General features: G+C 49.8%; 1 protein-coding gene across 3 annotated transcripts in view; it reads left to right on the top strand.

The window, feature by feature from the left end:
- The window catches only part of LOC130116066 (muscleblind-like protein 1), an 89,612-nt gene that overhangs the window by 50,908 nt on the left and 15,103 nt on the right, over nucleotides 1-23,601 (top strand). For 2 of the 3 annotated variants that reach the window (XM_056283998.1, XM_056283996.1), the window contains exons 3-4: nucleotides 3,836-4,006; nucleotides 22,051-22,269. In XM_056283998.1, coding sequence (XP_056139973.1) covers nucleotides 3,836-4,006; nucleotides 22,051-22,269 — 390 coding nt within the window. Of the gene's footprint in view, nucleotides 1-3,835; nucleotides 4,007-19,657; nucleotides 19,804-22,050; nucleotides 22,270-23,601 lie in introns of those variants that run through there. The other variant, XM_056283997.1, reaches the window with a different exon arrangement.

Here is a 23,601-nt window from a genome sequence, read left to right on the forward strand (position 1 = left end):
AATATCAGCATGGGACCCGGCATGTCCGGGGATGGTGGGGAAAGGTAAGGATGAAGGGGGGGAGAAGGCGAATAAGACACAGCAGAGATCTGAGATATTACACCTATCCAGAAAAGCGCTCAGCACAGAAGGCATTATGGGAGTGTAAATTACATCCCCTCCTTCTCCCCTCCGGCTGCTGACTGCAAGATGAATATAATATCCCTGCGTGCCAAGCTCCAAGACACACACACTGTCCAAGGATACTAGCCGGAGACATGACGGGGCACTTTGGAGTGTGTCTGTGTGTGTGTGTGTGTGTGTGTGTGTGTGTTTACCTGTCTGTGTCTTTGTGTTCATCTCTGTGTCCTGCGTGGGGTGGGTATCAGTCTTAGTCGTCTCGAAACATGCACAGCCCTGCAGATTTCCTCCGTTAGTGCTGCAGTCTGTTTCTCACATGTTGAATAGGCTTAACTTGACTGTCTACTACTACTGCTACTTTCAGCTGCTCCCATTAGGGGGCGCCACAGCGGATCATCCGTTTCCGTCTCTTCCTGTCCCCTGCATCTTCCTCTTGTCACACCAGCCACCTGCATGTCCTCCCTCACCACATCCATAAACCTCCTCTTTGGCCTTCCTCTTCTCCTCTTCCCTGGCAGCTCCATATTCAGCATCCTCCTCCCAGTATACCCAGCATCTCTCCTCCACACATGTCCAGACCATCTCCATCTTGTCTCTCTTGCTTTGTCTCCACACCGTCCAACCTGAGCTGTCCCTCTAATATACTCGTTCCTCATCCTGTCCTTCTTCATCACTCCCAGTGAAAATCTTATCATCTTCATCTCTGCCACCTCCAGCTCCACCTCCTGTCTTTTCATCAGTACCACTGTCTCCAAACCATACAACATAGCTGGTCTCACCACCATCTTGTAAACCTTCCCTTTAACTCTTGCTGGTACCCTTCACTCCTGACACTCTTCTCCACCCACTCCACCCTGCCTGCACTCTCTTCTTCACCTCTCTCCTGCACTCCCCGTTACTTTGGACAGTTGACCCCAAGTATTTAAACTCATACTCCTTCGCCACCTCTCCTCCTTGCATCCTCACCATTCCACTGTCCTCCCTCCCAAAGGAAGATAACAAATAATACATTCTTAATTCACTGTTGCATACCAGAAACTCAGTCTTAAAGGGCCATACCGGTGTTTTTGAATGTTTTATTAATAGTATATACTTTACATTATTCACGACCATTTTCCAAAGCAAATCGTTGTGTTTTCTTACCTTCCCCAGGAGCCACTGGTTTACCTTCATTTCAGTACAGTATGAAAATCGTTAACTTGCAGGACCTGAAGCTTGCGTGAGATAGGTTATCCCTCAGGTAAATTCTGTCAGTGTTGTTCTTGTCAAAGTTGGACAGCGAAGTTTTAAGAGTTGGTGGATGAACAGTACTGCCTTCACGACCTGTAATGATATCAAATCTGCAAGATAAACAATAGTCAAAATGGATTATGTGATAAGGATAACGGGAACTTGATGGCTTCCTGCATTAACCTCCCCTCACCTAGGTCATCCTGACGGACGACCTAGGTGAGGTGAGGTTTAAAGAATGGGGCGCTACTCCACATGCAGCTCTATGGTTCGCCGCTAACTGGAGATTTGGTGCCTTTCCATTGTCAAGATGCATTCAAGCCACAATGCCCCCGGTCCACAACATGAGTCTATCGATGAACGCAGCTAGCACTGCTGCTGCCCAGAGGAGTAGCAGGATTTATTGTGGAGGTTTACTCCTCTAGAGCCGCCGTGTTCTCTGTTGTCTCCTGACAACGTTAACAGGATTACCGCGAGGAGGGTGTGGCTCTTCACCACGCACGGATGGCCGTTCATCATGGAGAGGCTATATTTTGCGCTTCACATGATGCTGGGGTGTATGGAGACCAGTCTAGGACGGCACGAAAGGCCATCTAGGAAAGGTAGTACTCCTATACTAAACCCCTGAACCCCAAAATCCGGCATTAAAAAGGCTGCTGTTCAGCAGCTGACTCACATTTTGGGTGTCCGGATGTGTTGGGTTAATCTGGAAGACTTTTCATGACAGTCCATGCTTTCAACTGCATTGTCCTGCAACGATCGTGTAACTTAGACTACAAAAAAAACATGGACAGTATTTTCACCTCAGTGGATCAGTATCACCTCAGTGGATCAGTATCACCTCAGTGGATCAGTATCACCTCAGTGGATCAGTATCACCTCAGTGGATCAGTATCACCTCAGTGGATCAGTATCACCTCAGTGGATTACTTCTCTCAAGAGAAGTTTTAAGTGTCTGCAAGATGATTTTAATACCATACTGAAATGAATGGAAACCAACTGCTCCCAGGAAGACAGGGAAAACGCATTAAAAAAAATCACAACAGGGGGCGTCCGGGTGGTGTGGCGGTCTATTCTGTTGCCTAGCAACACAGGGATCGTCGGCTCGAATCCCCGTGTTACCTCCGGCTTGGTCGGGCGTCCCTGTAGACACAATTGCCCGTGTCTGCGGGTGGGAAGCCGGATGTGGTTGTGTGTCCTGGTCGCTGCACTAGCGCCTCCTCTGGTCAGTCGGGGCGCCTGTTCAGGGGGGGGAGGGGGAACTGGGGGGGGGGGATAGCGTGATCCTCCCATGCACTACATCCCCCTGGCGAAACTCCTCACTGTCAGGTGAAAAGAAGTGGCTGGTGACTCCACATGTATGGGAGGAGGCATGTGGTAGTCTGCAGCCCTCCCCGGATCGGCAGAGGGGGTGGAGCAGAGACCGGGGCAGCTCGGAAGAGTGGGGTAACTGGCCAGATACAATTGGGGAGAAAATGGGGGGGGGACCCCCCCCCCAAAAAATCACACCGATATGCTCTGGAAAATAGTAGGAAGTAATGTAAAGTGTACTGTACAGGGTCTGTAGTTAATGGGCTAAAACATGTAAAGTCACTGGTTTGTTCTTTTTCGTGTGACTTCTGTGCTAAGGTAACACACCTGCGTGGTTGTTTCAAACTTATAACCAATCTCCATTCTCACCCACATTACATTTACCTTGCATCATGCCAAATAATTCCTCTGGGGGCTAGGGCAACACTGCAGCTACATCATCCAGTATGGCAATCTGTCTCTGTCTCTCTTTCTTTCTGTCTCTCTCTCTGTCTGTCTCTCTCTCTCTCTGTGAAAGGAGACAGACGGGTATTGCTCTTTATCTCTGCTCTCGGAGCTAATTTGTCTCTGGTGGGGGCGAGCGGAGCAGAAAGACAAAGCAGTGAAAAGCAGGGGCTAAGACCTGAGAGGAGGAAAGGAAAGGAGAACTGATCTGTCTTCCTCACAACAAAACTACGTGGCGGCCCCAGATGTCAGAGACGTTAGGTTAGAGCCCCTCTAAATGGGAGGGCAGACACCTGGGTCAGGCCCTCATTACTTCTTTGCATTAGGTAACGGTTCCTGACATTTTTTATTTTTTTGAAGAAGAAGAATCCAAGATTCTAAGTGAGCTCCTTCCACACCTCCTCTCTCTCTCTCTCTCTCTCTCTCTCTCTCTCTCTCTCTCTCTCTCTCTCTCTCTCTCCTTTGTATCAGAATCATATTTACTGCCAAAGCACAAGAGCTTGTCTCGGTATACTGGGTGCAAGAGGGAAACATTAACTGTAAATAGTAAAGATGAAAGTCAAAAATAATAAATAAAGACATATATACAAGATAAAATCAAAATAAAAACAAAAGGCGCAATCAACGCCTCACTCTCGTCCCTTTCGGCCCGCTCCTCCTCCTCATATCCACCTTCTGTCCATCTCCTCTGCTGTTCCTACCCCAACGATCTTCCTCTCTTTTTCTCCAGGGTCGCTGTTCCAGGGAGAACTGTAAGTACCTGCACCCTCCTCCCCACCTAAAGACCCAGCTGGAAATCAATGGCAGGAACAACCTCATCCAGCAGAAGAACATGGCCATGCTGGCCCAGCAGATGCAACTCGCCAACGCCATGATGCCCAGCACACAGCTGCAGCCAGTGGTGAGAGGACAACCTTATCATATACACACTTGCATTTTTGGATACACACATACACATCGGCGCAAACGAGACATAGACTTACATATACACCTATACAGATACAGAGATACAGGGTGGTACGGTGGGCCAGTGGTTAGCACTGTTTTCTCACAGCAAGAAGGTCCTGGGTTCGAACCCCGGGTCGTCCCAGGCCCTTTCTGTGTGGAGTTTGCATGTTCTCCCCGTGTCTGCGTGAGTTTCCTCCGGGTGCTCCGGTTTCCTCCCACCATCAAAAAGACATGCACGTTACCAACACGGGCATCGCCAGTTCGAATCCCCATGTTACTTCCGGCTTGGTTGAGCGTCCCTATAGACACAGTTGGGGCGTGTCTGCGGGTGGAGAGCTGGATGTGGGTATGTGTCCTGGTCGTTGCACTAGCGCCTCCTCTGGTCGGTCGGGGCGCCTGTTCGGGAGAACTGGGAGGAATAGCGTGATCCTCCTGCGTGCTACGCTACGTCCTCCTGGTGAAACTCCTCACCGTCAGGTGAAAAGAAGCACCTGGCGACTCCACATGTATGGGAGGAGGCATGCGGTAGTCTGCAGCCCTCCCCGGATCGGCAGAGGGGGCGGAGCAGCAACTGGAATGGCTCAGAAGAGTTGGGTAATTGACCAAGTACAATTGGGGAGTTGGGGAGAAAAGGGGGGGGGTCCCCCACCTACCCCCCCCCCACAAAAAAAAGAGACATGCATGTTAGGGTTAATACTCCTGCCTGTGCCCTTGAGCAAGGCAATTGAAAGAGGACTGGAGTTGGTCCGCGGGTGCTGCAGCTTCCCACTGCTCCTACACAACAGGAGGGGATAAAGGCACAAGACACATTTCATCGTAACTGAAAAACTGCGATGACAAAATAAAGTGGCTTTCTTCTTTCTTCATAAGCCGAGATGAGATAAGATAAAATAAGTCCTGCAGACTGTTCTGCTTTAATAAAATCTGCTCTTCCACCTGATATTAAAGCCAGAGATCCAAATCTTCTGCCATCCCGTCTCCATGAATAAAGCACGTTTGCTGCTGTGAAAGGGATTGTGGGAGAGCAGAATGCAGGTGGGAATGCACACGGCTTCGGCTAAAACTACTTGCAATTAAAAACCTCGTACAAAACTATAGTTTTAGAGCCACTTTAGACCCAAATACTTTACGGATCTCATGTACTCATAGACATTATCCCTGATATGTGGACTGAGGAGACGGGAGCACCAGCTGTACCTGGTGCTCCTGGTACCTGGTACCTGGTGCTCCTGGTACCTGGTGCTCCTGTCTCCTCGATCACATGATGTGAAGGCTTTTTCTTTTAAAAGTTATTTCCTGACAAAGTGGATGTCATCAGGTCCACATCTCTGCTTAGTTCTCCATTCAAAATCCCATGTCTTGGGGGTCGTCTGGGTGGCGTGGCGGTCTCTTCTGTTGCCTACCAACACGGGGATCGTCGGTTCGAATCCCCGTTTTACCTCCGGCTTGGTCGGGCATCCCTACAGACACAATTGGGCCGTGTCTGCGGGTGGGTATGTGTCCTGGTCGCTGCCCTACCAACTCCTCTAGTCGGTCAGGGCGCCTGTTCCGGGGACTGGGGGGAACAGCGTGATCCTCCCACGCGCTACGTCCCCCTGGCGAAACTCCTCACTGTCAGGTGAAAAGCGGCTGGCGACTCCACATGTATCGGAGGAGGCATGTGGTAGTCTGCAGCCCTCCCTGGATCAGCAGAGGGGGTGGAGCAGCGACCGGGACGGCTCAGAAGAGTGGCTAAGAAAATTGGGGGGGGGGGGGGATTCCATGTCTTGACGCTGAGTCTCGGAGTGTCTCACCTGAACTCATGATCACCATGGTACGGAATATGAAACCATGTCCTGCAGCCCCCTTGAAATCATCCCCACCACATTTACTAGTTTCGGATGCTACAGGACCCAGTTCAGTTCGTGTTTTCGGTAGTTCTCTATATTCCGGTTGTTTCCCCCAACTGTTTCAAGATCGTGTTTGCCCAGCCTCTAGTGAAAAAAGGAAAAAAAAAATCAGTCCTCAGTAATTACACACCTATTTATAAGCCTCTCTTTACTTCTACAAGTCTGGCAAAAAAAAAAGAAGCACATTCAGAACAGCCCTCTGCAGCGGTGGAAAATGATACCTGGTTCTGTGAATCAGCGGCGTAGTACTGATAGGCTCTTGTGAGGGTCAACGGTAACACCCTGATGGATGCTGATGCTGGCGAGCACACCGTGTCTCTGTCACTCGATCCAACACGGAGCAGCATTTCCTGGCTGCAGTCCAGAAGCTGCCATTCTGATGTCAGAAAGTAGGTGTCAAGAAGCGTCCCTCAGCTAAATGCTGATATGACGAGAGATCCTTGTTATTGGCCCGCAGCAAGTTTCTAACGCAGTCCAGTCCTCTCATGGCCATGTGAGTGATAGTGGTTGCTGGAGATCTAGGAGTTGTGTTTGTCTGTGATTTGAATTTTGAGGCAGATATTAAAAGGCTTGTCCACTCATGCCTTTTTATTAATTTAAGGAGCATAGTGAAGGTATGATCCATCCTGAAGTTTAGACACACTTTTATCTCATCGTTACTTGTTATGCATTGGGCCAGAACTCTCTCTCTCTCTCTCCCCCCCCCCCCACTCCCCCAACCACCTCACCTTCATTAATTACCTGCACAATCCAGCATCACCTTCTACACATGTACCGCCCACCTCCCACCACATGTGCACACACAAACACACAAATATACACAACCGGACTGATCACGGAAAACTTTAAAATGTTTTACCATGGGTGGCGTGGTGGTCTATTCTGCCGGTTCAAATCCCCGCGTTACCACCGGCTTGGTCGGGCATCCCTACAGACACAATTGGCTGTGTCAGCGGGTGGGAAGCCAGATGTGGGTATGTGTCCTGGTGGCTGCCCTAGTGCCTCCTCTGGTCGGGGGGGGGGACTGGGGGGAATAGCGTGATCCTCCCACCTGCTATGTCCCCCTGGCGAAACTCCTCACTGTCAGGTGAAAAGAAGCGGCTGGCGACTCCACATGTATGGGAGGAGGCATGTGGTAGTCTGCAGCCCAGGGGGGTGGAGCAGTAACCGGGACGGCTCAGAAGAGTGGGGCAATTGGCCAAGTACAAGTGGGGAGAAAACGGGGAGGGGGGTTTACTGTTCCTTCTGAATGGTCTCTTAATTTCTGAGATGCCGTGCACCCCCCCCCGCCCCCGATGGATGAGGACATAATTGAGGACACCTCCTCAGGTGCGATGCTCTTCTTAAATGCCGGAACCAGAAAACTGAAGAACGTCTTCAAACTGTGCCGCAGGAGGTGCGGGATGGGTCACATGACCTGTCCTCAGCTTACCTTCGCTGCTCGGCCGTACGTTTCAGAACTGGTGTTAGAACGATGTCAGCCATTAAGGCACTTTGAGGTCTGTCTCCCAGCGACTTCTCTGACCTTTGAACCCCAAATGAGCTTGAGGTCTTCTCTAAAGTCCAGACTGAAGACTCACGGTGACTAGATTCTCACGGTCAGGCGCCCCAGGGCTTTGGGAAGACCTCCCTGAGGACATCCGGCGGGAAAACTCAATGTCCCTTTCAAAATCACCGCTTAAAAAGTACTTTTATCAGCGGGCATTCGTTCGGTCTGGTATGTTGACTTACAGCCCTCTTGTGTCGTCTGTCTCTCGACACGTGAGCCCCTCGCTCGTATTTGTCCGTTGGTATTTTGGTGGGTTTGATATTTTCTGGGCGTGTTTTTTGGAGCCCTGTTTTGAAAAGGGCCGTGTAAATGAAGATCATGATTATGTTTAATTATACATCTTAAGATATGATGAGACAAAATTTAAAACGATCCCAGCAGGGCAACTCTCTGTTTGCAAAATAAGGACCGACGCCTCGATCCGTTTACCCAGCATCCACCCTGTCTGACAACCGTCACCCCCTTAAGAGCAGCCGAAAGCAGCTTTGATGCAACTTATCTTAAAATAATGGCCTAAGTCATATTTTCAGGTTTTTCAAAAAACAGAATAAACTGACAAATTTTGTTTCAGTTTCAGTTTATTCTGTTTTTTGAAAAACTTGAAAATATGACTTAGGCCATTATTTGAAGAAGGCGACGTTATGTGAGCTAGCGCTGGATTAGTGTGTAAAAAACATCGCCTAAAGAAAGAGAGGAAATGAAAGAGTGTTGAGGAGACTGTAAAAAAGATTGATGCTACCCAGAATGACCGTAGACCAAAACCCACGTCCGACCTTCACAAGCACCTTCTGTGGATCACCACACTGCACCGCGCTTTCAGCTCAACAATAAAGAAACTGTCAGCAGGGCATCCGGGTGGCGTAGTGGTCTATTCCATTGCCTACCAACATGGGGATCGCCGGTTCGAATCCCCGTGTTATCTCCAGCTTGGTCGGGTGTCCCTGCAGACACAATTGGCCGTGTTTGTGAGTGGGAAGCTGGATGTGGTTGTGTGTCCTGGTCGCTGCACTAGCGCCTCCTCTGGTTGGCCAGGGCGCCTGTTCGGGGGGGAGGGGGAACTGGAGGGAATAGCGTGAGCCGCCCACACGCTACTTCTCCCCTGGTGAAACTCCTCACTGTCAGGTGAAAAGAAGCGGCTGGTGACTCCACATGTATGGGAGGAGGCATGTGGTAGTCTGCAGCCCTCCCCGGATCGGCAGAGGGGGTGGAGCAGAGACCGGGACGGCTCGGAAGAGCGGGGTAATTGGCCGAATACAATTGGGAAGAAAATGGGGGGGGGGGGAACCATTAGCAGGCAAATGTCCACGGATCAAAGGTAAATTACACCCTGGACAGGCCGCCAGACTATCACACAGGGCAGACCGACACACACACACACACACACACACACACACACACACACACACACACACACACACACACACACACACACACACCTGGGACAGTTTAGTATGGCCGAGTCACCTGACCTACATGTCTTTGGACTGTGGGAGGAAACCGGAGGCCCCGGAGGAAACCCACACAGACACGGGGAGAACATGCAAACTCCACACAGAGGACGACCCGGGACGACCCCCAAGGTTGGACTACCCCGGGGCTCGAACCCAGGACCTTCTTGCGCCACCAAATTCAATTCAATTCAATTCGATTTGTGGTCATTAAAAACAATGTGCAGGCACGTGTTAAAAATGAAATGAGGGCTGCGGCTTCACCAAACAGTGCAAGACAAACACAGCAAACACAGTATAAGATATACACACATGAAGACCAAAACATAAAAATAAGTTAAAAAGAGCTGGAGTACAAAATATTTAGAAATATCTACAGACATTCGGTGGGTAGCCAGGTTCAGGTGGCAACAGCTTGGGGAGAGAAGCTGTTTTTGAGCCTGGTAGTGCGGGCCCTGAGGCTCCTGTAGCGCCCCCCAGAGCACAGGGGGCAGAACAGTCCATGGTTGGGGTGGGTGGGATCTCTGCTGATGCTCAGACCCCTTCGAAGGCAGCGTTTGTGATAAATGTCTTTTCTGGCTGGGAGCTGGGTACCGGTGATATGCTGGGCCGCCTTGACGACCCGCTGCAGAGCTTCCTGGTCTACTGAGGTGCAGCTGCCGTACCACACTGAGATGCAGATGGTCAGGATGCTCTCTATGGTGCAGTGGTAGAAGTTGGGGAGAATTTGGGGGGTAGACAGGCGCTCCTCAGCCTCCTCAGGAAATGCAGGCATTGTTGGGCCTTTTCCCCAAGAACCTGGGTGTTTGATGTCCAGGAGAGGTCCTCGCTGATATGGACTCCAAGGAATTTAAAGCTGGAGACACGCTCCACTTCCACCCCATTGATGTGTATGGGGGAGTGGCTGCAGCTTCCAGACCTCCTGAAGTCCACAATCGGCTCCTTCGTCTTCTGCACATTGAGAACCAGATTGTTGGCAGTTGTGTATTGCATTTACACTGACGCGCCCATAGGTGGCCATATTGTGACACAGTCGCATTTATGAAACAAAATTATGCAGATACAGCTGGAAAGTCTGGGGGGGGGGACAAATAAAATAACAAGAGCAGATCCACTTTTTCCCCTTGTTGTGTTGTTTAGTCTTTCATTCTCTGTTACATCTGTCTGTGTATGTCTGTGTATGTGTGTCTTGCTACCGTTTTGGTTTTATGTTGGTGTGATGCTACCATATATCCTTCTCTCTATCCTTCTCTCTATCATCTCTAACCTTCTCTCTATCATCTCTAACCTTCTCTCTAACCTGCTGTCTATCCTTTCTAACCTTCTCTCTGTCTCTAACCTTCTGTCTATCCTTCTCTCTAACCTGCTGTCTATCCTTTCTAACCTTCTCTCTATCCATGTCTAACCTTCTGTCTATCCTTTCTAACCTTCTCTCTATCCATGTCTAACCTTCTGTCTATCCTTTCTAACCTTCTCACTATCCTTTCTAACCTTCTCTCTGTCTCTAACCTTCTTACTATCCTTCTCTCTAACCTGCTGTCTATCCTTTCTAACCTTCTCTCTATCCATGTCTAACCTTCTGTCTATCCTTTCTAACCTTCTCTCTATCCATGTCTAACCTTCTGTCTATCCTTTCTAACCTTCTCTCTATCATCTCTAACCTGCTATCTATCCTTTTTAACCTTCTCTCTATCCATCTCTAACCTTCTCACTATCCTTCTCTCCATCTTTCTCTAACCTTCTCTCCATCCTTCTCTAACCTTCTCATTGTCCTTCTCTAACCTTCTCTCTATCCATCTCTAACCTTCTCTCTATTCTTCTCTCTATCCATCTCTAACCTTCTCACTATCCTTCTCTCCATCTTTCTCTAACCTTCTCTCTATCCTCTCCATCTTTTTCTAACCTCTCTATCCTTCTCTCTAACCCTCTATCTTTCTCTCTATCCTTCTCTAACCGTCGCTCTATTCTTCTCTCCATCTTTCTCTATCCTTTTCTCTAACCTCTGTCCTTCTCTCTTTCTGTCCTTCTCTCTAACCTTCTCTACCCTTCTCTCTCTTTCTCTCTAACCTTCTGTCTATCCTCCTCTCTCTCTTTCTCTAACCTTCTCTCCATTCTTCTCCATCAGTGTTGGGATGAGGCTTAGGATCTTAGACATGCAGACGGGAGATCTTGGAGGTGTGCACGTCTGCATCTTTGTGAGCCTCGTTCACTATGAAGCCCTTTTTTTTTTTGGTGTTCTGCAGTGCAGACACGTCCACAGGAGGCGTGCCGGGGCCGGTGAGCTGGTGTGTTTAACTGTGTTGATGTGAAATCAGAATACAGCACAACTCATCTTGAAAATGTACTGGACGTAGTAGCGTCAGTGGCAAAAGGAGGCGACACTAAGAGAAAGTGTGCTTGCAGCAGGGCAGTACATTTAGTAGAGACTACCCTTGTACTGTAGGGCCATGATTCACCAGGCCAAGCCCCCAGTGTCAGTAAACATACACCCTGCTTAAGTGCCCTTGAGCAAAACTCTGATTATCTTCTCCAAGGTCCTGTTTTATAACTGGCCCTTGGCTTTGCCCTTCCTGTAGAGGGGGGCGAATATCCCACCAGGGATCAATAAAGTATACCATTAGTGTTATTAAGAATAAGCAAACACACACACACACACACACACACACACACACACACACACACATGCACACACACACAGTAAATTACAAGAGAAACGGAGAAACTGGTGTGTGACTAAACTACTTCAAGGTGATGGCTGCAGCCCCGGTCAGCCAGCTCAGATAAATCCCTCCATGTACAGTCTATGAGAGCAGAGAACAGAGTCAGCGAGGCCTGCCGTTAGACCCGCCGTTAGACCCGCTGTTAGGGCCCGAAGGCAGCTCTGTCTCCTTTAATTCCTCCATCTTCTCTTCTGCTTCCTCTCCGGTTGAACGAGGCGCAATGAGACGTGTAAGCCAATGTACATCTTCTTTAGGTATTCCAATTTCTTTGAGATGCTACATGCTAAGTACTAGCGTAAGAAACACACACACACACACACACACACACACACACACACACACGGGTTTGTCCATCCATCCTCACGGGGAAAGAAACCCCACATCCTAACATTAATCCTAACCCTACCCCATCACGTGTAACCCCAACCATCATCACACCTTCATCGTAAATTGAACCAAATTTCCCTCAATAGCCCTAATTTATACCTAACCTTCTTTTTTCTTTTTCTTTTTTTTGGGGGGGGGGTGGTTTACCCCTTTTTCTCCCGAATTGTATCCGGCCAGGCTGCATGGTGGTGCAGCTGTTAGAGCGGTCGCCTCACAGCAAGAAGGTCCTGCGTTCGAGCCCCGGGGTAGTCCAACCTTGGGGGGTCGTCCCGGGTCGTCCTCTGTGTGGAGTTTGCATGTTCTCCCCGTGTCTGTGTGGATTTCCCCCGGGGGCTCCGGTTTCCTCCCACAGTCCAAACACATGTAGGTCAGGTGACTCAAAGACATGTAGGTCAGGTGACTCGGCCGTACTAAAACTGCCCCTAGCCACCCAATGACTGTTGGGATAGGCTCCAGCATCCCCGTGACCCTGAGAGCAGGATAAGCGGTTCGGATAAGGGTTGGAATGGATATTACCCCACTCTTCCAATTACCCCACTCTTGCGAGCCGTCCCGGTCGCTGCTCCACCCCCTCTGCCGATCCGGGGAGGGCTGCAGACTACCACATGCCTCCTCCCATACATGTGGAGTCGCCAGCCGCTTCTTTTCACCTGGCGGTGAGGAGTTTCCCCAGGGGGGTGTAGCGCATGGGAGGATCACGCTATTCCCCCTCAGTCCCTCCTCCTCCCTGAATAGGCGCCCCGACTGACCAGAGGGAGGCGCTAGTGCTATGACCAGGACACATACCGACAACCAGCTTCCCACCTGCAGACACAGCCAATTGTGTCTGTAGGGACACCCGATCAATCTGGAGGTAACACGGGGATTTGAACCGGCGATCCCCGTGTTGGTAGGCAGTGGAATAGACCGCTACGCTACCCAGACGCCCTCTTTTTTTTGTGTACCTAACCTTAACTGACCCTAATTCTAGTGCCTAACTTTGGTACTAGCTGTAACCAGGGTTGGGTAATAATACCATAATCAAATATCACAATACTTCCAACCAAATATGACAGTATTGATAATATGACAGTATTCTGGGGATGACTGTTGGTGCTTTCATAAGATATTTACACACAAGGACATTTTGAGAAATTTCACCAGTACCGTGGATATGATGATGAAGAAGGTAGAGGCCTTCATCCTTCATTTCACTCCGCTCAGCCGAGCTAAGAAGTTCAGAAATGACGTGTCTCTGCAGTAACACAGCCTTTAAACCAGGCGGTGACGGTATGTCAGTTACACCATGAAGTCATGCCAGACGATATCTATAAACACTCCATCTGTATCATAATATCAGTATTATACCGACATATAACCCCGCACTACATGTAACTCTAACCCCGCGCCCCGAAATGACCTTTGTCCACAAGGGGACTAAAAATAAGCTGCACACACACATGCACATGCTTGTATGCGTGTGCACATGCATACAAGCATGTGCACACACACACACACACAGTTCAATGGCTTATCGCCGTTATCTGACGGAAGAGTGGCGGAGTAGAGAGACCCATCGAGGAGAACAGAGGAGACCATGAAATGGTCTGAAGGAGGACAGAAGCAATAGATCTCCCCGGGACTGCAAAGCCTTCTCTGTCTTGTTCTTGTCATGGAGCAAGAAACGACGCTAGGAAAGTCGCAGGAAGAGAGAGCTGAAATCGAAGGACAGGGCGCAGGAGAAGACAGCCAAAGACAGAGAACGGCAGGGAGGAGATAAATGGGCAGGAGAGGAGGAGATAAACGGGCAGAGGAAAGACAGGTGGGCAGAGTAAGAGATAGGGGGACAACAGAGTGGGAAGACGGCTGTAGACCTGCAGCCCAGACAGAGCTGAGCAAACAAACACGTCCATAAAGGAAAACTGGGGGTAAGTGGCACTCGGCGTTTCATTATCCCTCCTCGTTTGACTTCTTCCTCCATCCCCACCCCACCCTACTGTATTTTTTACGCCCCCCCCCATCCTCACACAGTCTGTGTACCCCTCCCCTATACTCCAGCTCCTCTCATCTCCACACTCTCTCTCTCTGTGTTCACACTAGCTAAATGTGGTTGTCACTCCTCATCAGAGTGCTAAATCCAGTTAAAGTGGCTCTCGGCAACTTTTATGTGGAACATTTTTTATGATGTTTGGCCAAGGTCTTTCTACGCCCCGACAGCTATCGAGTACATAGAAAAAACCCGGTCTCTGTGGTCACCCTAAGCGTTGTAAACGCATGGAGCATTTTCTCTCCACCCGCTCCTCGTCAGCCAATCAGTAGGGTTCACTGCGAGCCGCCGTCTCCATTAGTCCCTACTGGCTGTCGATCAGTGTGCGTGTTCATGAGGCTCTTAGGCAGAAGTGGCGGTGGTGGTGGTGGTGGCGGTAGTGGTGGTGGGGGGGTTCTTTTGAACTTCCGCCCAGGGTTGCTTACCCTGACAACAGGTTCAGTTCAGACTGAACGTTTGTCTCGCCTTCCATGGCCTTAATATCCCTCATGAGGTCCCCTTGTGGGCGTGGCTTGCCCGTGTCAGGTCAAGGCTCTGAGCTGTGACCTCATTCGTACACACTGATGACGGCTGGTGTATTTCTGTGGCTTCTGCTGCTTGATGTAAACATTTACATAAAGACCCCGTTTGTCCATCTTTTTTGAGCGTGCAAGCCTTTATGATTTTCTCCTCCGACTGGCCGAGGGACCCGGTTACCTGCTCATACATACATGCAGTAGTATGTACATATGTATACATGCAGTAGTATGTACATATGTACATACATGCAGTAGTATGTACATATGTACATACATGCAGTACTCATTTCACTCTGCTCTGCTGCAAGGCATACAACCCAATGCGAGATTCACTCTCATTGGTTAATATGGTGGCCAATCCCAAACACCATCCTTCCATCCATTATCCAAACTGCTTCTCCTGCTCTCAGGGTTGCAGGGATGCTGGAGTCTATCCCAGCAGTCACTGGGTGGCAGGTGGGGACACACCCTGAACAGGCCGCCAGGCCATCACGGGGCACTTGTGACATCTTATAACACAAAATGATTATGAAGTGAGTGTTTATGTACAGTAAATAATGAACCTCGGTTACTGCACATTAGAGGTGTTAACCCAGCCAACTATAGATTGTATATTGTCTTGTACATTGCATTCGACCACACAACAAATACCCCGCCCCCCCCGAGAGATGCACGGAATGCGATTAAAATCCCAAACACCGATTGTGTAAATGTAGGGTCTCTCTCTCTCTCTCTCTCTTTGCCCCCCCCAATTGTATCCAGCCAATCACCCCACTCTTCCGAGCCGTCCCGGTCTCTGCTCCACCCCTCTGCCGATCCGGGGAGGGCTGCAGACTACCACATGCCTCCTCCCATACATGTGGAGTCACCAGCCGCTTCTTTTCACCTGACAGTGAGGAGTTTCACCAGGGGGACGTAGCGCGTGGGAGGGAGGATTACGCTATTCCCCCCAGTAACCCCTCCTTCCCCCCGAACAGGCGCCCCAACCAACCAGAGGAGGCGCTAGTGCAGCGACCAGGACACATACCCACATCTGGCTTCCCACCCGCAGACACGGCCAATTGTGTCTGTAGGGACACCCGACCAAGCCGGAGGTAACACGGGGATTCAATCCGGCGGTCCCCGTGTTGGTAGGCAATGCACTAGACCACCACACCACCCGGACACTCGCTCTCTCTCTCTTTCTCTCTCTCTCTCTCCCGTTGATCCCTATGTTGGTAGGCAATGCACTAGACCGCCGCACCACCGGGACGCTCTCTCTCGCTCACTCTCTCTCTCTCTGTCTTTCTCTGTCCTCCCTTCCCATGTTAAGCATAGGGGGGCACATTCATTTCATGCATGGTGCTATGCAGAAGATGATGTAATTAGTTTCTATTCCAACCACCTCAGTGATGGCGCTCATGATGCTTTATATTCAAGTCAATGCTAGCGGACGGTCCATGTCACATCAGGTTAGGAGACAACAGCAGTAATCCGTAAGATTTTCTTTCTGTCTCTTGCTCCCTTTCTCCATCCATCCATTATCTAAACCGCTTATCCGGCTCTCAGGGTCGCGGGGATGCTGGAGCCTATCCCGGCAGTCATTGGGCGGCAGGCAGGGAGACACCCTGGACAGGCCGCCAGGTCATCAAAGGGGCCGACCAATATAGGGCCGATACATACACACACACACACACATATATATATATACATATAATGTAATCCCTGAATTGTTTTTACAATTGCTCCAAATTTCGTCTCCGTAAAGTCTGCGGGGTCTTATAATCAGTCAGCAGCATCAGTCATTGCACGTTGGCTATGCTAGATTAACACATGGCAAAATTGAAATTAAAACCCGCAAGGTCTACTCCACCAACGATCGATTTGCCGAGTGACCTTTCCAAAATGTGTAGCCGGCACATTACAGATAACTGATGACATTTATTTTGTGGCGAGTATTCAAAGTTCAAGGGCGTAAGGTAAATCCGCACATGTTTAATACTAGCATTAGACCCCTAGCTAATACTAGCATTAGGCCCCCTAATGCTAGTATGGCCTCCTAGCTAGCTAGCTAGGCCCCCTAGCTGTAGCAAGCTAGGGGGCCTAATGCTAGTATTAAACGTGCGGATTTACAGCGCCATCACTAGCTAGCTGTAGCTAGCTGTAGCTAGCTAGCTAGCGATGGCCCCACAGGGCCTAATGGGGATCTCGCCCACTTATTTAACTTAATTATTGAATTCAGCTAACACTTCGCTCCCTTTCTTTTCTATTCCTTTTCTCTATCCTTCTTTCTCTCTTCTTTCTGTTTTTCCTTTATCCCTTTTGTGGCGTTACGGTTCAAATAAGCGCGACATCTTCAGTGCGGCCTCACCTGTCATTTCCTGTTAAGGCGAAATAACAGCGTGGTCTCCGCAGCCCGCATTATTATTAAAACAGTTGGGCATCTTTTGAAAACAGAAAGACAAAGAGCGAGGACGCTTGGTGAGGACTCTCCGTCCCAAAACACCCAGGATGGATATTTGTCTCATTAAGACTGCTGTCATGCATTACAAATTCAAAAACCTATTTTTGTGTTTTTGAAAGCAGTTTCTTTTTCTCTTACCACCCCCCTCCCCAATGCAGTTTTCTGTGGGGAAACAAAGGAGGATGAATGTCCATCAGCCAGTCAACATATCAGAGATTGGATTCATCTGCTTCAGTATGGGCTGGCTTGGAATATTAACATAATCAGTTAAAACACTCAATAAACATGTCTGGGAGATAAGGGATGGCGACTTTACATTACTTTTGGGATGGATTACTGTAATATGGGTTGAAAAAAGAAAAGAAAAGCTCAGGTCAATGGAAGGGAGGCCGGAATCTCTTAGTTTACATGCTGGGTGTTATGTTTAGTAATAGGCTTATGTGAGATAAAGAAAGAAAAAAGTTTCTGTTTAAGGTCAACCATCAGAGTCTCTCCAGAATACGTCTTTAACAAACATTAAGCCCTGCATTGCCGGAGAGAGAGAGAGAGAGAGAGAGAGAAGGGAAATGAAATAATACAATGGCGAGCATATCAAATTGAATTGTAAATTCATTATTGACTAAACTGTTTTGCCTTCAGGAAAGCATAAAGTAGGCTAATCAATTCATTCGGCAGATAAGCGAACGTGGGCACAAGCCAAGACAGCGTTGCGTAACAGAGCCCGCGACATCGAGCGCCGCCGTTCAAAACCAAACATCTGAGCAATGTAAAGACGAAAGTTTGAGGTGAGGGCGATAAATGAGTGCCGCATAGGAATGTGAGCCTCCACACACACACACACACACACACACACACACACACACAAAAACACTGTAGGATATTTACTTAAAGGACCACAAAATTGCCTAACATGGCCACGGATGGTGGACTGACAACATGTCTGGATTCATCGTCTTGACCTTTGAGGTGGTCTGTAAGCTGTGGAACGGCTCACACTTGTTTTTCTCTTCTAACTGAACACTGAGTTCTTGGTTGTGTTATGCCATCTCTCTTGGGTCAGCTTGTCAGGGGTCAGGTTCTTAGTATTGAAATAGCAGCTGGATGCTCCGTAGGTAAGAAGGTCGACTTTCAATGCTGGAGATCGGGCAAACCCTGGTTGGGAGAGTAAGAGTCCGAGGCTTAGACTCCTAACGGAGGCGGGACGTTGGCCCAGTGGTCAGCACTGTCGCCTCACAGCAAGAAGGTCCCGGGTTCGAACCCCAGGCCGTCCCAGATCCTTTCTGTGTGGAGTTTGCATGTTCTCCCTGTGTCTGCGTGGGTTTCCTCCCACCATCAGAAAGACTTGCGTGTTAGGGTTACTACTCCTGCCCGTGCCCCTGAGCAAGGCAGAGGAAAGAAGAACTGGAGTTGGTCCCCGGGCGCTGCACCTGCCCGCTGCTTCTGTACAATAGGATGGTTTACATGCAGAAGACAAAATTCATTGTAAGAATAAAATGTCTTTCTTCTTCTTCAGTTTACACAAGTGAGACAACTCCCCTCAGGTGCCGTTTAGTGGAGCCCGGTCTGTGTTTTCCCTCATGGTTTGCCTTCCTCAAGGTTTTATTGGTATTTGGGTTTTTTTTAGAAGGAAAACATTTCCATATTTTTCTCGTACCGAAACTGGAGTATTTAGGAAACCTCTCACTCTGGATTTGTGATGCAGATGCTAGTTTAACTTCACCTTTGGCAAATACAAAATATATGATTTCCAATTCCCTTAGTTGTTGTTTTTCATTCACACCCCTCATCTTCTGGTATTTTAGCTTTTTAGTTCACAGCTCCAGACATGGTCAGTCCGGAGGCTCCTGTCTGAGCAACAGTCTGACCTACTCGAGAGCCCCGGGAAGTCTGACTGTGTCATCACATTTTGTCGTGAGGACTTGTCGCTCTCTGAATGAATGATGCGGTCACGATGATAATAAATGGGCGGCACGGCTGCGCGGTGGTTAGCACTGTCGCCTCACAGCAAGAAGGTCCTGGGTTCGAACCCCCCGGGGTAGTCCAACCTTGGGGGGTCGTCCCAGGCCGTCCTCTGTGTGGAGTTTGCAGGTTCTCCCCGTGTCTGCGGTGGGTTTTCTCCGGGTGCTCCGGTTTCCCCCCACCATCGGAAAGACATGCATGTTAGGGTCAGTACTCCTGTCTGTGCCCCTGAGCAAGGCATGGCGAGACCAACTGGAGCTGGTCCCGGGGCGCTGCCCGCTGCTCCTACCTAGCTACACAGCTAGGATGGTTAAATGAAGAGCACGAATGTCCCCACAGGGATTATTAATAAAGTATATAAAAAACATGTATTTGCCTTATGACACAGTTTATTTTCAGTCTCTCAAATAGAGACCGCACACAAATGTTTGCACTTGTGGTGTCGGGAGGGAAACGGCACAGTGACATCACCAGTACTGTATTTTGTGAACGCAGAACAAAATCACAGACATCCGCAGAAGCCGTCGTGAGCTAGCTCATGTGTTTTTTCGCAGGATGACCTCATGAATATGACATTTTATTGTGACTTCTTAATGGTTTTGTGGTCTCCTCCATGACATCATTCAGCACCTCGGCCTGCCATCGCGAGCCTTGAGCTGCGACTATCCCTCTCCGAGGGGAGGAGGTCCAAGATCCTTGAGACGAGACGCACATTGTTTTCCCAAGGACCTTGTGGGATGACGCCATCCGTCAGCCTTCCAGAGGACCGACCTGTGTAAATCACGGCGAAGCTCTCTGCGATCTGGAATGTGTACGCCATTATTTCTGTTTTGGTTTTTTTTTTGAGTCGCCCCGGAGCAGTGAGGAGGTTTTGCAGGAATGCAGCCATCCAGCCCCGGTGGCTTCTGTTCTATTAGTCTCCGTCTCACACTGGCAACGGCTCAAGAAACATTTCTCAGACGGCGGCCGAGATCAGGAACATGCGAGGGAAACTTAACACCACGTCTCCTCGCGGCAGCTCTTTAAGCCTGCTGGCCGAGGGGACGCAGCTGTCTGGGGGGGTTTCAGGGCGACTTGGGCGTTTTTAAACTGCCAAACAACAAAATTAATTTAAAGAAAACCCAACCCCCCTCCCACACACACACACAGCCATCCCTGACAGCCTCATTACTGGTAATGTGTGTGTGATCCTTGGCATACGAGATGTGTGATGGTATATCACCCGTATGGGGGAGTGGGTGAGACAACCCTCTATGGAGCCAGGACCCCAACCGCGCGCTAGCGAGGATGAAACACATGTAGGCACCAAAGACGTAAACTCTGTCTTCCGTCAGATGTTCAGAGCAACATCGATTGTCTATTTTTGTCCTTCCCTTCCTCCGTCTGTCTCTTCTCCTCCCTCCGTTCGGCGGTTGATGATCCCGCGCCGGCTCCCCCTGCTGCTCCCTTTGCTATATTGAATATCAAACTGCAGGGGATGTTTTGAGGGGGGTTTAAAAAGAGCGACTTCTCATTCTTCACGATATTTAATGTTTTAAAATGGTTGACTACGGCGTTTAGGGAGCCGGTCTTGAGAGTACCAACTCGGTGTGTGCCTCTCAAAATAACTGTGACCGGATCCCCCAGTGACTGCATGGTTCTGGATCAGGTTTTGATTCATTTGTAGTTCACCCTGTAAGTCACATACAAGGAATCTGACTTGCTTGGATGCTCAACATGAGGCCTACAAGAGACACGAACAATGCATCCCCCCCCCCCCCCAATTGTATCCGGCCAACCACCCCACTCTTCTGAGCCGTCCGGGTCGCTGCTCCACCCCCTCCGCCAATCCGGGGGCGGGGGGGAGGGCTGCAGACTACCACATGTGTCCTGTCTCCTCCGATACATGTGGCGTCGCCAGCCGCTTATTTTCACCTGACAGTGAGGAGTTTCACCAGGGGGACGTAGCACATGGGAGGATCACACTATTCCCCCCAGTTCCCCTGAACAGGCGCCCCGACCGACCAGAGGAGGCGCTAGTGCAGCGACCAGGACACATACCCACATCCGGCTTCCCACCCGCAGACACCCAATAATGTCTGTAGGGACGCCCGACCAAGCCGGAGGTAACACGGGGATTCGAACCGAGATCCCCGTGTTGGCCGGTGTGGGAAGATGGCTGCGCGAATTCGCATTTGCGGCGGCCTCACCCAGTACCGTCCATGCAGTGTCTTTGTCCACGTCTGCATCTAGGTTTTGTCTTGATTTGATGGCTGGGAGAGCGGGGCAGGCTAAGCTAACTGCTAGCCCATGCAGACCGGCAGTTCCGATAACACTGAGGGCGGTCTGGCGGCGGCCTCACCTGGCGTTGACTGTGCTGTTTTTGATGTGGTCATGAGGAGTGCAGGGAGGTGTGTCGAGGGTGTCTGGTTTGGGGAGCTGGTGCTGGATCAGCTGGGAGGGCTTGGTCTGCTTCATCCGGTGGGCCTGGAGACCACGGCCCCTGCCTGGAGCTGGTCTGACAGGACGCGGAAGTGGGGCAGGCTAGGCTAACTGCTAGCCCATGCAGACCGGCAGTTCCGACAGTCATCCTGGCTGGCGTTCGTTCCCTTGGACAGTGGTTTTTGTTTAGTCTGGATATTTGTGTTAGTTTGGGTGTGTGTGTTCTTGTAGTTTTCAGATGTGTTTTTGTCTTTGTGTTGTGCTGATGTGGGCTGGGGGAAACGGCCTTTCGTTTCATTTCATGTACGCAAGTGCATGAAGTGAAACGACAAATAAAGGGTTCCTGATTCCTGGTAGGCAACGGAATAGACCGCTACGCTACCCGGATGCTAACAGTGCATTTTCTGGAGAAAATAAACACGCTGTAATGAGAATGTCTGAACGTGTGATTCTGCACGTCTACAAGAGAACCTGCCATATCTAAATGAGTTGTTGTTGATACTCTTTTAATGATACTGCAGGTGTGTTTCTGTTCGGGGTGCAAAAATGCAACAGCGGTTTCATGTCGGTAAGCTGCATGCGACGGGTCTCCGTTGTGTAGTTTTGTTCATGTATTCATGTGTGTGTTTCTCCACAGCCCATGTTTTCAGTCACGCCCAGCCTTGCCACCAATGCCAGCGCCGCTGCAGCCGCCGCCGCCGCGTTTAACCCCTACCTGGGCCCCGTGTCGCCCGGCCTGATGCCGGCTGACATCCTGCCCAGCACACCCGTACTGGTCACCAGCAATCCCAACGTCCCCATCCCAGCTGCCGCAGCCGCCGCCGCACAGAAACTCATGAGGACGGACAGACTGGAGGTGAGCAACAAACACACAACAAGCACTCATGTTAACACACACGCACACACAGGATATAACTAGACGGGCACGGGCGCGAACACACAAAGCGTGGACTTAAGCACACAGATGGGTGAAGAATAGGAATTATTTATTTGTCACGATCAGCAGGCACTGATTAAAAGACGGATCCACGCAAAATCTAGAAAGCGTGTACCACATGCAGGGGACGGGTCTGAAAATCTTCCCCCCACTATGCGAACAGATTGGGGCTTTGAGATGTGGGCTGTGCCCATTTGAATATTAAAGCCCAGGGTTAGAAAGCCTTTCCTGAACAGTTTTCTGTTTGTAGACTTTAATTATGAATCTGGTACACAGCTTCTGTTACAGTAACTACACCCCATTACCATAATACTGTCATTAACCAGACTTAAGCAAAGGGAACGAGAGATGCTAATGAGAGCGTCTCTCCACAAGTCAGCGGAGGGAACAGACTGTTACGACTGCACCAATCGACACAAACTTTTAAGTTATAATGTATCACCGTGTAATTTCCAGCAAAATCTTTAATTTCTCCATCACAGCGATAAGTCATCCGGAACCGGCGTCATAGCGCCAGTCCTGTTGCTCTGTTCGGATAATCGTTAATTGGACAGTTTGTCAATTTCATCCATTATGCAGCCCCGCCCTGGAAACACTTGCAGTGGAAGAATTGTAAAATCGTTGGAGGCAGGCAGCAGGCGTACTGCACACACACACACACACACACACACACACGTGGTGGGAGGTGGGTGGTAGGTTCGTAGAAGGTGATGCTGGGTTGTGCAGGTAATTAATGGAGGCGAGGCGGGGGAAAGTCTCCTGGCCCAGTGCATAGCGAGTAGACGACACGCAGTATGAGAGAGAGCGGGTCAATGACAGGAAAAGAGAGATGGGATGGGGGGGATCGATGGGTAGACCTGTTGTGGTTGTAAGGTGAGGGTGCTAGGGAGAGACGGGGAAACGGGGGCGCTGCTTACAGACCGGGAGGATGGGAGAAATCGGCAGGTTGCACGCTGTAATGCAGTCATCACTGATCAGGTGTCCTGCAGTTGGAGACACGTCGGGTCGAAGGACGGGCGGTCACGAGATAGTAGCAGAACCACATCGTTGTGGCGAGAAAGCCACGGTGATCTCAACTGGCCCGTCAAGCTGTTGTGAATGTCGAAACCTGCAATGATGAGGCAGAAGCTAAGCTAATAGCTGTCAACATTTTACGCTTGAACTCCCTACGTGGCAGAAAGAACTTGTTTATTTGCCGTTTCTTCCCTCCAGTAAATATCCCGGCCTGACACTTATGGCGAGCTGCGGTAT

The sequence above is a fragment of the Lampris incognitus genome, chromosome 7, assembly GCF_029633865.1.
Source record: "Lampris incognitus isolate fLamInc1 chromosome 7, fLamInc1.hap2, whole genome shotgun sequence".
Classification (NCBI taxonomy): domain Eukaryota; kingdom Metazoa; phylum Chordata; class Actinopteri; order Lampriformes; family Lampridae; genus Lampris; species Lampris incognitus.